Source organism: Aaosphaeria arxii (assembly GCF_010015735.1).
Source record: "Aaosphaeria arxii CBS 175.79 unplaced genomic scaffold BU24scaffold_16, whole genome shotgun sequence".
Taxonomy (NCBI): Eukaryota; Fungi; Ascomycota; class Dothideomycetes; order Pleosporales; genus Aaosphaeria; species Aaosphaeria arxii.
The window spans coordinates 313,417-327,595 of NW_022983489.1; the positions used below are offsets into that span (position 1 = coordinate 313,417).

General features: G+C 53.0%; 7 protein-coding genes across 7 annotated transcripts; 6 read left to right on the plus strand and 1 right to left on the minus strand.

Annotated features, from left to right (window-relative positions):
* Positions 1–277: 277 nt before the first annotated feature.
* On the plus strand, positions 278–1,975 carry BU24DRAFT_359538 (uncharacterized protein; the record flags this gene model as incomplete). The annotated part of the gene is made up of 2 exons (XM_033524047.1): positions 278–1,525; positions 1,574–1,975. 2 exons carry the CDS (start codon positions 278–280, stop codon positions 1,973–1,975), a joined length of 1,650 nt encoding a protein of 549 aa, XP_033377173.1.
* Positions 1,976–2,167: 192 nt separating this feature from the next.
* On the plus strand, positions 2,168–2,901 carry BU24DRAFT_92079 (uncharacterized protein). Its single transcript, XM_033534807.1, has one exon. The coding sequence runs from the start codon at positions 2,361–2,363 to the stop codon at positions 2,799–2,801; it is 441 nt and encodes a 146-aa protein (XP_033377174.1). The 5' UTR covers positions 2,168–2,360; the 3' UTR covers positions 2,802–2,901.
* A 636-nt stretch (positions 2,902–3,537) lies between these two features.
* BU24DRAFT_381341 (uncharacterized protein) lies at positions 3,538–5,059 on the plus strand. Its single transcript, XM_033524740.1, has 2 exons — positions 3,538–3,973; positions 4,063–5,059. The coding sequence occupies exons 1-2, from the start codon at positions 3,902–3,904 to the stop codon at positions 4,714–4,716; spliced, it is 726 nt and encodes a 241-aa protein (XP_033377175.1). The 5' UTR covers positions 3,538–3,901; the 3' UTR covers positions 4,717–5,059.
* BU24DRAFT_92350 (uncharacterized protein) lies at positions 4,823–5,250 on the plus strand. Its single transcript, XM_033534810.1, has one exon. It carries the CDS (start codon positions 4,928–4,930, stop codon positions 5,201–5,203), a length of 276 nt encoding a protein of 91 aa, XP_033377176.1. The 5' UTR covers positions 4,823–4,927; the 3' UTR covers positions 5,204–5,250.
* Positions 5,251–6,103: 853 nt separating this feature from the next.
* On the minus strand, positions 6,104–8,675 carry BU24DRAFT_429119 (BAR-domain-containing protein). Its single transcript, XM_033529655.1, has 3 exons — positions 8,498–8,675; positions 8,342–8,438; positions 6,104–7,045 (listed from the first exon to the last, which is right to left on the minus strand). Exons 1-3 carry the CDS (start codon positions 8,508–8,510, stop codon positions 6,370–6,372), a joined length of 786 nt encoding a protein of 261 aa, XP_033377177.1. The 5' UTR covers positions 8,511–8,675; the 3' UTR covers positions 6,104–6,369.
* Positions 8,676–8,820: 145 nt separating this feature from the next.
* Positions 8,821–10,379, plus strand: BU24DRAFT_456077 (tryptophanyl-tRNA synthetase). The gene is made up of 2 exons (XM_033531414.1): positions 8,821–9,445; positions 9,498–10,379. The coding sequence occupies exons 1-2, from the start codon at positions 8,858–8,860 to the stop codon at positions 10,302–10,304; spliced, it is 1,395 nt and encodes a 464-aa protein (XP_033377178.1). The 5' UTR covers positions 8,821–8,857; the 3' UTR covers positions 10,305–10,379.
* A 1,728-nt stretch (positions 10,380–12,107) lies between these two features.
* On the plus strand, positions 12,108–13,595 carry BU24DRAFT_456078 (uncharacterized protein; the record flags this gene model as incomplete). The annotated part of the gene is made up of 1 exon (XM_033531415.1): positions 12,108–13,595. The coding sequence occupies exon 1, from the start codon at positions 12,246–12,248 to the stop codon at positions 13,593–13,595; it is 1,350 nt and encodes a 449-aa protein (XP_033377179.1). The 5' UTR covers positions 12,108–12,245.
* Positions 13,596–14,179: the final 584 nt, after the last annotated feature.

Sequence of the window (14,179 nt, forward strand, 5' to 3'; positions counted from 1 at the left end):
CATTCTCTATCGCGCCAATTACTTCGCAATAAATCCCCGACGGTCCTACCCTTCCTCGTTCTCCTATCCAGCCTGGATATGCTACCTTCAATCTCCCGCGCCTCAGCAAACAACACCCACCTCCACACCACCACAGCCTCAGCCGCAAAGCCCCGATCCCCACAACCAACGTCACGCTCAAGAACCAAAGGCACCCGCCGTCGACCCTCGAGATAACCTCATTCCTCCTCTCCCACTCCCACTCTCACGCATACGCTTCCGATAGCGACGACACCACATGTCCACCACACAACCACCACCAGCCGCTGCATCCCCGAGAGGCCCTCGGCCCAGGCACCACCAGCACTCCAAGAGCGCAACACAGGTACCGCCTAACAATGCCAACCGGAACCCTCAGCGACGACACAAAGGCAATCGCACCACCAGTGGAAACCCAAACAACCATCGCAATGCCGCTGACGTGGCTGGCAACAGCCTGTACGACACGCAGAACCCAATCTACTCGGACAGCGCCGTAGTGTCAAGCGAAGAAATGCCTGTCCCAGCAGGGTCGAGGAGCGCAAAGAAACACCACAACCATAGCTCCCACGCCCACCATGATCGTGTCCTGTCCCCGCAAAGCACCCACGGTGCCTCGTTGACCGATTCCGAAGCCATCCCAAACAATGCCTCTGCTACGCCTGCCAAAGATGCGCCCGCCTACGCCGGTCCTACATTCCATGCCTCTCCCGCGCCATCTGCCCTTCCAATCCCAAAGTTCCTCTCGAAATCTGTACCGGCAAAGTCTCGCGGTGCGCCGCCTACCCCACCAGACGATAGCCCGGCTTCTACGTCTCCTCCTTCGCCTTTCCCACCGTCGCCTTCTCGCGCTCCTGTCGCGGTCCCGCCTCGTCACGAGAACTCTCCCTTGGACATGCTTTTCAAAGCAGATCGGGCGGAGAAGGCGAAGAATGCTACCCACAGCCCGGGCCCTAATCCTCACATGAACCCCTCTGATCCCTTCACCAGCCGTACCCCGCACCATTCCAAGCACGGCTCCCAAGGTTCCATGAATGCCATATTCCCGATAGAGCTGGATGCCTCGGCGCAGCACAACCAGACTTCCCCACCCGCGTCTGCTCCCGTCCCCCATCGGTCCAACACTGAGCCTTCGAAGATGCCATCGGCCAAGGGCAACGCTCCTGCGCCTGGCAATGACTCGGGCGCGATCCAGGACCTTTTCGACAGGCTTTCCCTCTCCCAGAAGAAGTCCATGGCCGCCACGACTCCCCCAAGGACCGGCGATCAGGTACCCTCTGAATCGTCGCCTCATCATCAGAGTCCCTCATTCCATCGAAGTGTTTCCGGTCCTTCGACGCCTGCGCCGGCACCTCAGGAACAGCAGTCCAACTTCTTCTACGGAAACCGCAACCTGTCGCCTCTATTCAAGGCCGCTGCTAAGCCGGATGGAACTCCTCGCAACTCTGGACTCCGCACCGAGATCACGGCAGACTCCCCTCTCATCGGGCAGGGCGAGTTTCCTTCTGTGCCCGCGGCAGGACCCCCGCCTACGACCGATGGACCTGCTTCACAGAACTACCTGCAACAAGCCTTCCGCCCGAACGGTCCAAGGCGTGGCTCCGCACCCCAGGTCCAGCAGTACCGCGAATCACCAGACAATCGCAAGCCCAGGGGTCAGGCTCAGACTCCTGGTAGGAACCAGTACAAGGCGAGGCCCAACTCTCATACGCATGCGCAGCAGCACCACCCCGGCGCCAACAATGGAAAACCCGTCAACGTTCCCAAATCTAATCCCTTCATACCTTCTTCTGTGCAGGCCGCAACTGTTCCCAAAGCGAACCCTTTCGTCCCTTCCTCTGTCCAGGCCAAGAAGTATCCTTCTTCTCCTTCCAAGGCCCCGGACTCATCGTCTCTAGAGCAAGATCTCAAGCGATTATTGAATGTTAAGATGGGTGACTCAGCGGGCGTTCGTTAGATTTCTTCCACGGAAAATGTCTCTTCCAATTCGGTTTCCGCTCGTTTTACATCATCTGCTCTTCTGCGACACTGTTACTTTCGATGTCCTGCATATCCGTACGATCTTAGCTATTGTCTCTGGGCCTTTTTTCTGCTCGTTCGGTCTTTAGGGATGGTTTTAATCGTGCAGGGTCATCGATTCCACCTTTTGCTCACTTTTTTTTCATTTGTCAATATCGGGTACCTTCTTCTTTCCCTCTTTCTCCATTTTCACTTCTACCAACATGTAATTACGATAATGTCCAGACGGTCATTCTCTTCCCTTTTGTTTGGAGTTCTGGCGCATTCGGGGCGGCCGGTTTTAAGCTGTGCCTTTGACTTGTACTGGGGTGGTGGTGCTGATTATGGTTGGGTTCGGGCTGGTATGGGTATCTGGATGGCCAGAGACGCTGACCGACGGGAGTTATTGTACATTCGGTTCCTCTTGTGGGTCGGTTGGGTTATCTAGGCCGACGACATGTCTCGACGAGGGCGGACGGATGCTCTGTGGGATATGTTGGGCATGGTGTAACTGGGTTTGGTTGCACTGGATATCAGGTTCTGTGGTCTTGGGCCGGTCTGGGTTGGTCATGCACTCACGTCCGGCCTTTTGCTTTTCGCCAATTCCTCTGGGACGCTCTCGGTTTGCTGTTGCGGACGCCGCAGCTTTTGAGTCCCAATCCCTTCTTCGACAAACGTTTCGGCCTGTCCTGTCAGGGGCAACCTTGAACGTTATACGCGCAACCACAATGTATGTCCACGATCACATCTCATATGTGGTTGTGATCATGGTTAAGCATGTATAACAACACAACACATCACAACATATTAACATATAAAAAAATCAATAAAAAATTATTAGGCAGTATGTTGCCTCTTTTCTTAGCCATATATCTGTCCTATCTATTTGGTAGGACGGGTTGGGCTAGGAGGGAGTCAAGCATACATGCCTTTTTAAAAACGATATGGTTCCATGCAATATGATGGTTGATGTACTGCGTAGTAGTTATGATGAGCACCGTACTAACTATGGCGACATGACACTTTCGAGCGAGCATGTGCTTCCATTAGTCGATATGGACAACGCAACATGGTACTCACTACTTACAATCTCTCTCTTATATGAACAGTATCCAATAACGAAGATATCGGAAATGAGTCTTGGGACTATGAATATTGATAAGGTTTCTTTCAATGTCGATTGATCAGTCCAATATATTGCTTATAGAAGATCCGACTTTCTTTGTAACATATGACAGAGAGAGAAGAGTAGGGTTAGGGATTGTTAGGAAGTGAAAACGCAGTTCCGATAGTCGCCGGAATGGATTCTGGTAGCGTATGGTCGGATATGGCCATGGTGGTTGCGGAATACGGGACTGTGATTGGCTGACTGGAAAAGTCTCGACCCTTGACAGCAATAGATTTGAAGACGAAGAAGGTGGCGGCTGCATGTGATTGGGTCATTCCTTCCCTTCATGCATCCGTCATTAGCGTGTTGGTTAACTTACCCGATTCTGACTTGCCTCAACCTAACCACTATCGCTCTCTCACTCTCTCACTCTTTCACAACTCTCTCTCTCACACTCACACACACACACTCTCTCTCTCTTACTATCTTCACTACCATTTATCCACGAACAACACTACACGCCTCACTCAATCACTCACTCACTCACCTTCACAAGCACGATCCTTGCTCTACGATCTATATAACTATCCATACTCAACCGCCACATAAGCCCCCCACCGACCGCTTCCGATCGACTTACCACTGTACGGAACCCCACTACCCAACCGCTCCGCCCAACTTCAGCCTACCTACAGCGACCGGACGCCTACCAGTCTACACGCCTCATATCACACGACCTGCCGGTTACACGGATTCCACAGTCGAATCACCTTCAACATGGCTAGTGCGGAGAGACTCCTCATGAACGAGTTCAAGTCCATGAGCAAGGAGACCTGGACCAACATTGAAGTATGTATACCTGGTGTCCTTACAGCCGCACCGCGGTGACGGCAGTTTCCTTTCCTTTTCCTTCCCTTACTAATTACGATCTGTGACAGTTGATCAACGAGAACGTCTTCGAGTGGAGCGTTGCACTTATCGTGCTGAATCCCGACTCCCTCTACTACGGCGGCTACTTCAAGGCCAAATTGAGCTTCCCCAAGAACTACCCATACAGTCCGCCGGACTTTAAGTTCGTTCGACCGCTGTACCACCCCAACATCTACCCAGACGGCCGCCTCTGCATCTCCATCCTGCACGCACCCGGCGACGACGAGATGTCTGGCGAGACGGCGGCCGAGCGTTGGTCTCCTGTGCAGCGAGTGGAGACTGTGCTCATATCCGTGCTGTCTTTGCTCGACGATGCCGAGGTCTCGTCACCAGCGAATGTGGACGCCGGAGTCATGCTCCGCAACCACCCCGAACAATACAAGGAGATGGTGAGGAAGGATCTGGAGACGAGCAAGCAGGACATTCCCGCGGGCTTTGTCATGCCAACACACGAGACTGCTTTCCAGACGAAGAAGGACGACGGCGATTTCGACATGAGCTGGGAGGACAGTGATGTGGAGAGCTGGGGAGGTAGCGATTCCGACGAGGATCTGGAGGAGGACTCGGAAGACCTTGAGGCCGCCGACCTGGACGACGAGGAAGATGAAGACGACGAGGACCACAAGGCCGCGGGGTCGAAAGGTACCACAGCGAAGTCATAGGGGGTGCGTGTGCACGTCCGCTTGGCATATGAGCGTTTCCTTTTCAAACTATCATCCCTTTTCCATACTCCGAGAACGCCCCTCACGACATCCGATTCACGACTCTCTTCGCATCTTTGGTAAATGATCCAAATCCACGCTCCCATTCCATCCTTTCTCTCAAGCGCGGCGTTTGGTTCGGTCAGGTCAATCGGTTCATGAACGTCTACCAATGCTCCTCTCTTTCCATCAGGCGACTCCACATTCTATGTTCTCCCCTACAGGCATTTTCACTCCCTGTCTCCGCGTCTGGCTCTGTCTATTCCCATGGAGCGGCGGGCGGACAACATTCCAGGAGTTTTTTCTATCAAAGGTTTTCCTCTCCCGCTCTCGCATTTTCCCTCTCCCCACGATCATACTGGCATACTTGGCATCGGCATTGGCGTTAACCTCTTTCTTTCCCTTTTCTCCTTTTACCCCCGTTTTCCATCACGATCCATATATCTGAGCACCAGCAACAGCAACAGCAGCAGCGAGACCGAGACCGAGCAATTAGTAACGGGGGTGGATCTGTAGAACTAAACCACTACAGCCCACGGCGTTACGATTCGAAATCAGTGCAGAGAGAAAAATATATCTCGAGTTCGCGGGTTTCCAGGTCTGGCTGGCAGGCTGGTAGGCTAGAAATCGAATAGATTGAACTGAAATGAATCGAACGTGCATGGCAACCCATATCACACCCCAAAGTTACCTTGAAGTAAAGACCCGACGATGATGATACTAACCACGAAAGAGTCGGAGTCGTGGGCTGTCGTCGTTGTGATACCTACGAGTGTTTTGTGACGACGACATTGTCTACCTAACCTAGGGAACTAGGTACTCACACCCACACAGATTAGATTCATAGGTTCATACATCCATCCAGCCACTCACTCACTTCACTCAGTCCTCACCATCTAGGTACGCAGTGCCGCGCAGTCCACCCATTCAACGCAAGTTTCTCATGACACAATTATGCAAAAAGGGGTTTATTGATGTGCTACCTAACCTACCTACCTAACATACGAAACCTCCCCCTCTTTTTCCGGGTTCTCCATTTTTCTTACAACAGGGAGACGCAAGACGTAATAGCCACGTTTTTCGATGGAGGTTGGGCGATTGAGGTGTTCACTCGTTCGTTCGTTCTTTCACTTTCGCTTCGTTTGCGATTTTTTGACGACCTTGAGGAGAGGGCGGTGGCAGGCAGGCAGATGACGGTGGAGCGTTGATAACTACTTAGTTAGTAACCAAGTTGGTCGTTCGTTCGTTCGTTCGTTCGTTCGTTCCATTTCGTCGCAATGTGAGATCACACATTCATTCATTCATTCGTTTGCTTCGTTTGTTTGGTTAACGTTTTGTGAATTGTTGGTTTGAGTTTTGAGTGATTCCTTTCCTCTAAACTACCTAACCTAACTGCCTACACCTTTGCCTTGAAAGAAAAAAAAAAGCCCGGATAATGTGACAGAAGCATTTGAATGGTTTGAACGGGGAGGGGGAGGTATGATGGATGGATGGGAGGGCAAGAAACAAAAAGGGCTAGCAAAGCAAAGCAAATCAAAGCAACTACTTCATTCTCAATTCTCAATTCTCAATTCTCACGGTCGTCGCTCGTCGCTTGTGTACTTTTGAATGAATTTAGACGGTCCCTGCGATGCTCAAGTCCCGAATCTCCTGCAGCACCTCCTCCACCCGGGCGTCCAGCTCGCCCTGCGCGTACTGGTCCCTCGTGTTGGCGTCGAGGTACTGCTGCACCTGCGCCATGCGGCTGTAGGCCTCGGCGCAGAACCGGAGCTGGATCTTGACGAGGGCCTCGAAGGACGGGTCGAGGTACGGCACGCGGAGGTCGATGAGCTGGGGCAGTTCGCTGGTGAGGGTGTCGTTGAGCTGGTCGTAGGCGGCGCGGGCGAGCTGCTCGTCCTTCTCGGCGCGCGGCAGCTTGGTCACGTCCTTGTCGGGCTTGTCCGTCAGCTTCTTGACCTGCGCGCGCATCCGGTCGTAGTCCATCTGCTTGTGCTCGCGCTTCGTGATGCACGCGTTGATGTCGGGGAAGTAGGAGCAGAAGCGCTGAATCGGGTCGAGCACCGTCGTGCGGTAGGGGCCGTCGAGAGCTTTGATCGTCTCCGCGTCGAGATCGGTGACTGCCTGCTTGTATGATCGCGACACGCCGTCCTTGGTGCCTGCGTCGCCGTAGAAGGCGTCGATGGTCTCCGCGATGCGCATCTGTGACGCCGTCATCGCGCGCAGACTGTCTAGGTAGCCCTTGGCTTCCTTCTGGAGCTTGTTGGCCGCTGTCTCCATCGTGCGGTAGCGCCTGCGGGGTTTGTTAGGATTAGACTCTGAGGTGGTAGAAGATGCGGGCGAGGCGGGGGGGCGGAAGATGTCCACGGATATGAGGGTCAATGGGTCGTTGTCCAGCAGATCGAGATACTCCTCAAGGTCCAAGGAGATACGGGGGTCGTATGGAGGGAGACGATAGTTGGGGAAGCGAACCGAGCTGGCTTCCCGCATCCAAGCAGGCAAACGCAGGTCATCCGAGAGGGAATTGAAGTCGCTGGATGAGCTCAGGGCTTCCCGCAGCAAACGCAGCTCGTCCGCGAAGGCATCGAGGTCGCTGGGCAGGCCGCCTTCCCGCATCCACAGAGGCAAACGTGGCTCGTCCGACGAGGCATCGGGGTCTTCAGAAGGGCTGGCTTCCCGCATCCAAGGAGACTGACTTGGATCGTACGAGACGGCATCGAGGTCTTCAGAAGGGCTGGCTTCACGCATCCAAGGAGACTGACTTGGATCGTACGAAAAGGCACCGAGGCCTCCAGGCAGGCTGGGTTCCCGCATCCATGGGTGCAAAGGCTGCTCGTCCGAGAGAGCTTCGAGGTCGCCAGGCGGGCTGGCTCCCCGCAACCAAGGAGGCAGACGCAACTCGTCCGAGAATGCATTGAAATCGCCTGGCGAGAACAGGAGGACCCGACTGAGGCTGTCGAGAGAGTCGATGGACGACGCCCTGTCAAGAGAGTCGGTGGGTGAAGTCCCGTCGAGAGAGTCGGTGGGTGAAGTCCTGTCGAGAGAGCCGCTGGGAGACGTCCCGTCGATAGAGCCAGTGGGAGACGCCCTGTCGAACGGGTCGGTGGGCACCGTTCCGAGGATTGCTTCAAGGCGAAAAGCTGGGTGGACGTTTGAATAATCCTGGACGCCCAACTCGTCGGACTCGCCGCTGTAGTCAGCCAGACTGTGCCAGTCGGATACATCCTCGCATGGGGAGCCATGGCTGATTCCATCGTCGCTCTCCGAGGAGGAGCTCTGATGGTCTTCTTCCTGTTCCTCGCTCACGGACAAGTCTTCCAAAGCACTCTCATATACGGCATCAGAACTGTTGTCAGAATCATATTGCTTCATCGGTGCGGTAGCCTCACTGTGATCTGGATTGGACGACTGGTTTGCCTCCTCCGAGGTGGGAAAGCCGTCTGCTGACGGGATCGAAGAATCTGCCATGGCGTTGTGGAGTGTTCCGATGGTGGTAGGGCGGGTGCGAGGTTGTGGTTATGGTTGTGGTTGCGGTTGTGGTTGTGATTGTGATTGTGTGGTGGGGGGATCAAGGAAAGTGAAGGCGCACCTGAGTTCTGTCTCGAAATCGCGGTCATTCGTGCGCTCTACCTGGCCAGTCTTCATCAGAACCCGCGTTGCGGTCCTGTTGGCGCCCTTCTTGAACCCTTTACTCATGTTAGCCCCGCAAAGTCGAAGTGAAGGTGAAGGTGAAGGTGAGACATACCTGTCCAAGACATGATGAGGGTATTGTGAAAGAAATCGGGGGTTCCGCGGGAAAGTTTCTATTGCGACAGCGGTGGGAAGAATCTCTAAAAGCAAAAGGACTCGCAGTGCAAGAGCTGTTCAAGAAGATATTAGCATGCGAATGGGAATATGGGATCGAGGAGGTGATGATGTCTGGGTTGTTGTGAATGTTGATGCGGCGGTTGCGGTTGCGGGTGGGTCTGCGCCACAAATGACGACGAAGCGGCTGGTGCGTCTGGTCCTTGGCAGACGTCGTACGTTGATTGGCTGACGTTATGTACAACTTCAATTATACTTCTACGACGTCCTCCCATCGCATCATAGGCCAATCCGATCGACAATGCTGGCTCGCGGCACGACTCGCCCGCTGAGAGGCCTCACATCGACTCGAAAATGCATCAATGCCTGTCGGACCTACGCATCTTCGACCTCCGAACACGAGTCAGCGCCCCAGCCGTCTGCGGAACAGTCTGCTGCGAAGTCCAGACCCATCAAACAAGAGCTGTTCGGCCCCAGCTGGAGAACGAAACAACCGCGGAAGCAGAAGCAGCCCTATAATAAACCCGACGAAGAAGGCGATGCAGAAAAAGGCAGGGTCATCTTCTCAGGCATACAACCAACCGGAATACCCCACCTGGGAAACTACCTAGGCGCATTGCGAGAATGGGTCAGAATACAAAACACAGCATCGGAGCAGGATAAATTGCTATTTTCTGTGGTAGATATGCATGCAATTACGGTCAAACAAGATTCTGCCGACCTTCGTAGATACAGACGTGAAATGATGGCCAGCCTGTTGGCGGTTGGTTTAGATCCGCTCAAGAGCTTAGTGTTTACGCAAGGCAAGGTGCACCAGCATGCCGAATTGATGTGGATACTGAGCTGTACGGCGTCAATGGGGTACCTGTCAAGGATGACGCAATGGAAGGTATATTGAACCCAGTTTCCAGCGTAATATGATCTCCTGACCGATTATCTAGAGTAAAATGGGCCTCGGAACCGACGCTTCTCCATTCGAGTCCACAGCCGACCCCAAATCTCGCGAGGCACTCAAACTCGGCCTCTTCTCTTACCCGGTCCTCCAAGCCGCCGATATTCTCCTCTACGGCACCACACATGTGCCGGTTGGGGAAGACCAGGCGCAACACCTGGAATTCACGCGCCAGCTTGCGCTCGGCTTCAATGCGGCGTACGGAAGGACGATACTCACTCCGCCGGAGACTATTCTCGCTCCAGCAAAGCGGGTGATGAGTCTCACAGACCCGACGAAGAAGATGTCCAAGTCGGACGAGAACCCCAATTCAAGGATCTTGATCACAGATTCCAAGAGTGATATTGAGATGAAGATCATGAAGAAAGCACTCACCGATTCAATTGAGGGCGTGACTTATGATCGCCAGGCCCGTCCTGGAGTGTCGAACCTCATTGATATCATGTATTATATGGATGAGAGCGTCGCAGCGTCCCCGGAGGAGCTGGCCAAAGACATGGCCAACGTATCGATGCGCGCACTGAAAGAGAAGGTCGCCGAAACTGTCAATCGCACTCTAGAACCCATACGGACTCGCTACAATCTTATAATGAAAGACGAGCAGAGGCGTCCGTTCCTGCAGGATCACAACGAAGTAGCTGCCAGCGCGGCTAAGAGCATCGCCAAAAAACGATTGCGAAATATCAACAGTGTCATTGGCATGGGGACTCTGCAAAGCGAACCAAACCGAAAGGTTAAACCCAAGGGCGGATATATCACGATGAAGAAACTTACCCTAGAGCCGTCCGGCGTGTAAATATATATGTACAATTAGAAAACAATCTCACAATTCGAGGATCCGACACGAACTTACAAGACGTTCTCCTCCAACACAGTCATACGGACCAGTGAATGCCGTTTGTGTATATGTTGCGTACCCATATTAACACAATTTCTCAAAATTACTGTCGCTGTTGAATAGCTCACAGGTCATAACATTTGATCATGCAGGACAAAGAGTCCTCTCGACCGTGATCTGAATATTTTCAAATTTGAGCCAAGCTAATGCTTCATCACAAAGTGTGAAATGTAAAAACATCCCAAGTATATTATATTTCCCTTTCCAACATATCAGACAACCCAATTCCAACACCCCCAGACCTCCCATCTTCGTAATCTTTCCGAAATCCCAATTCCAAAGAGCCCATCCCGCCTAGGTTACAATAGAGCCTGGAAGTTCTCGACCTGGAAACGTGGGCCTACGCCCAAATTGAAAACATCCAACCACATTACAACAACAAAAATATTCACAAACCTAAATACATGCCGCCAATATTACCTTGGAAACAGACAAAAAATCCCTCAGCGCGGAAAATTCCTCAGGAAACGCTCTAAATCGCTCCTTCGAGAAAGTTCTCGTCGTTACCACAGCCCCAGCACACAATTCTCTTTTTGGGATATTCATCCACGCTGCTGCAGCAAAGAGATGTGGTTCAGCGTCATTTGGCGTCCTGGAGAATTCAGCATGAACGCGAAAGGATGTACTATTTATAGTATTTACCTTTCCATTTGCTCCCTATTTCCTCTGATATATCTTCTATCGTGTAATACTATATTCACTAGTTATTCTGCTATTGATTTCCCGAAGTTTCCTATTGCCAGAAGCAAGATTGTTCAAACAGGGGTTTTTGCAGCGATTAAAGACTGAATTTCCGCCACTGCTAAACATGATGCGCTCCAGACTTTAAATTTGGAGGACCAAATAGTATGCAGAGAATACTCCAGTTCAAAGAACCGTTCCATGAGCGGAGATCTGAGTGCAATCGCAAGAGCAATTGCAGTATTCTTGTCGACGGCATTGTGTGGGACGCGCTGTGTAAAGTAATTCTTCGCTGTGAACATGTGGGTAGCATAGGATCGACCATAACGCAGCACTAGCAGATACCTCGTATTCGTCTATCAGCATTTATTGGGGTTCAACGGAGTATTCTACGGACCCCGCTGACATCGGCGGAGGAACTGGACGTTGAAACAAGCATTGATGTTCTGGATCTGGCTTGTGTCGTGTGTAGGTCTGTCGAAAAGCCCTTTTTCTTTGATCGTGATGGCCACGAATAGTGTTCTGGGGCAAGTACAGATTCGCAATTTCCTTCAAAAGGCGATTTTGGGGGCAGGGGCGGTTGGTGTCTAGAATGTACGATGATCAGACGGAACTGCTCGAAGCAAACACCCGACGTCTCCGACATAACGTCGATCTCGAGCTTAACATGTTCTTTACTCGTTGATGCCGTCGACTATCTCCCTCCATCACAGATATTCGAGGTAGTACCCCTGAGCACGATCCCATACAAATGTTCTTCATTACTGATTCCGACACAGATTATCATTGACGGCCGGCTCTGACCTACTTTCCATGGCTGAGTCCGGCCCAATTTGTAGCAGATAGAGAGATCTGCTCGGACCGGACTATCGTGAAGTAGACCTCCAACAATGCGTATTCGCGGCCCATCACAAGTTCCCGTGATGGGTGCTGCTCAGTCACGAAGTCATCCATTGAGCTATTCGTATAAAAGCAACCCAGAGTCCATCTCTTACACGGCATCGCCATCACGATCAGTCACTCTTTTGTAACTTTGTTACACCCACACTCTTTATATCAAATTATTGCATACTCCGTCACGGAATCTCTATTCCACCACCTATTCCAACACATTCGTTTATCGTATCTTTAGATTCAAAGCCACCAGACAAAACGACCATGCAGATCACCCAGAGCCTTCTTTTGGCTCTTTTTGCAACATCCGCCCTAGGTCTTTCGGATGGCGATGCTTTATCGAGCCGTGCCCAGGGCAGTACTAGGACTCCAGCGAAGGCGAATCCTCCGGCGAGGCCAGTGAAAGCTCCCACGCCGAAGACTCCTCCTTCCAGGCAAGGCACAGCACCAAACACCCGTCGACCAGCACCAGGTGCTCCAGCTCCAGCTCCTGGTGCTCCAGCTCCTGGTGCTCCTGTTGCTCCAGTTCCAGGCACTCCTGTTGCTCCAGCTCCTTTTAATCCCCTTGATCTCCTTGCGCCTCTTGCTCCAGCTCCAGCTCCTGCTCCAGGTACTCCTGGTGCTCCAGCTTTAGGTACTCCTGGTACTCCTGTTGCTCCAGCTCCTGGTACTCCTGGTGGTCCTGGTACTCCCGCCCCAGGTGTTCCAGGTGTTCCAGGTGTTCCAGGTGTTCCAGGTGTTCCAGGTGCTCCCGTTGCTCCTGCTCCCGTTGCTCCTGCACCTGTTGCTCCGGCCCCAGCTCCAGCTGCACCCGCTGACCCATTTGCTCCTGTTCCTATTCCTCCTGCTCACCCGAACCCTCTCGCAGATCCAAATGCCAACAGGCCGCTTCTACAAAACGATCAAGCTCTGCAGAACAACCCAGGTCTACCGAGCCCTCCTGCCCAGCAGAACCCTCCAGCCCAGCAGGGCAATCCGGTCCAGCAGCATAACCCAGCTCAGCAGAACAACCCAGCTCAGGGTCAGAACACGGTGCCCTCGAACGGAGCCACAGTCCCATCAGCCTCACCATCTTCCCTCCCATCCGCCGCTCCAATTGTTGATCCGGCTGCTCATTCAGTTGCGGATCAAGTTGCGGATCCAGTCTTGGATTCAGCTACTCCTCCCGTAGCCCCTCCACCAGCAGCAGCTCCCCCAACAGCGGCCGCACCAACGGATGGCACTTCATCGCTACCCTCGACGCAGAGCCTCAAGCGTCGCGGCCTCAGCGCACGCCGCGTAAGCATATCCTACCCCAAGGTGACATGCCCCGGCTCTACCGGAATCGTCACGTACCAGAATGCGAACGGCGAGTCCGCCGAAGTGAACTGCCTCAAGGCTGCGCAATGCGTCAGGAAGCAGTTGCCCATCGTCGCCCCCGGTTCCGTCACCATCACCATGCGAGTGACGACCAAGTTCGATGGCGAGGCTTGCAGGAAAGCCTGCGTTTGCGGCGATGGGAAAATAGAGGCCCAGGCGCCCGAGGACGAGCCCTTGGAGGTCGCCGCCGAAACTGACGACGGCGAAGAGAGCGGTCTTGAGGAGTTCTACAAGCGCGGTACTGCCAGCGCGTGACTATCTAGCAGCCCCCTCGATGCCCGCGCCCTGAACACCTTCGAATGGTACACCCCTCTCACCTGCAACTCCAAGAACGGCCACGCCAGTTTCCAGAAGGCGAACGGCCACTCGTATGGAGTCAGCTGTCTCAGGGCCGGGTACTGCAAGAAAAGCTCGATCGCCGGCGAGCGTAAGGAGGAGAGGATCTTCGACGAATCTCTCAAGCGCAAATCCCCAGAAGCCATCAGTGCTTGCAATCTCGAGTGCGTCTGCGGGAAAGAGATACGCAGTAAGCCACCTAGTCGCGGCTTGTTGCCCACGACATGGAGGAAGATAGGCTCCGCGAAGAGCAAGGGTGCCAATGTGTCTCCATAGGCCTCTCTTGTGGCTTTAGTTGGAGATGTTTCCTTGCTTTTAATGGGCATGTTAGGGAAGATCGTTAGGATGTTGGATTTAGTTAATCACTGCATTGGTTTTTAGTTTGGTTTTATAGTTTAGCAATCTTGGATCTTGGGAAAGGAATAGGTTGGATTGGATTAGATTAGATATCACGGTGACATACACCAGGACTTGCAATATAGGCGTTTTTTGATTTCTCTCAC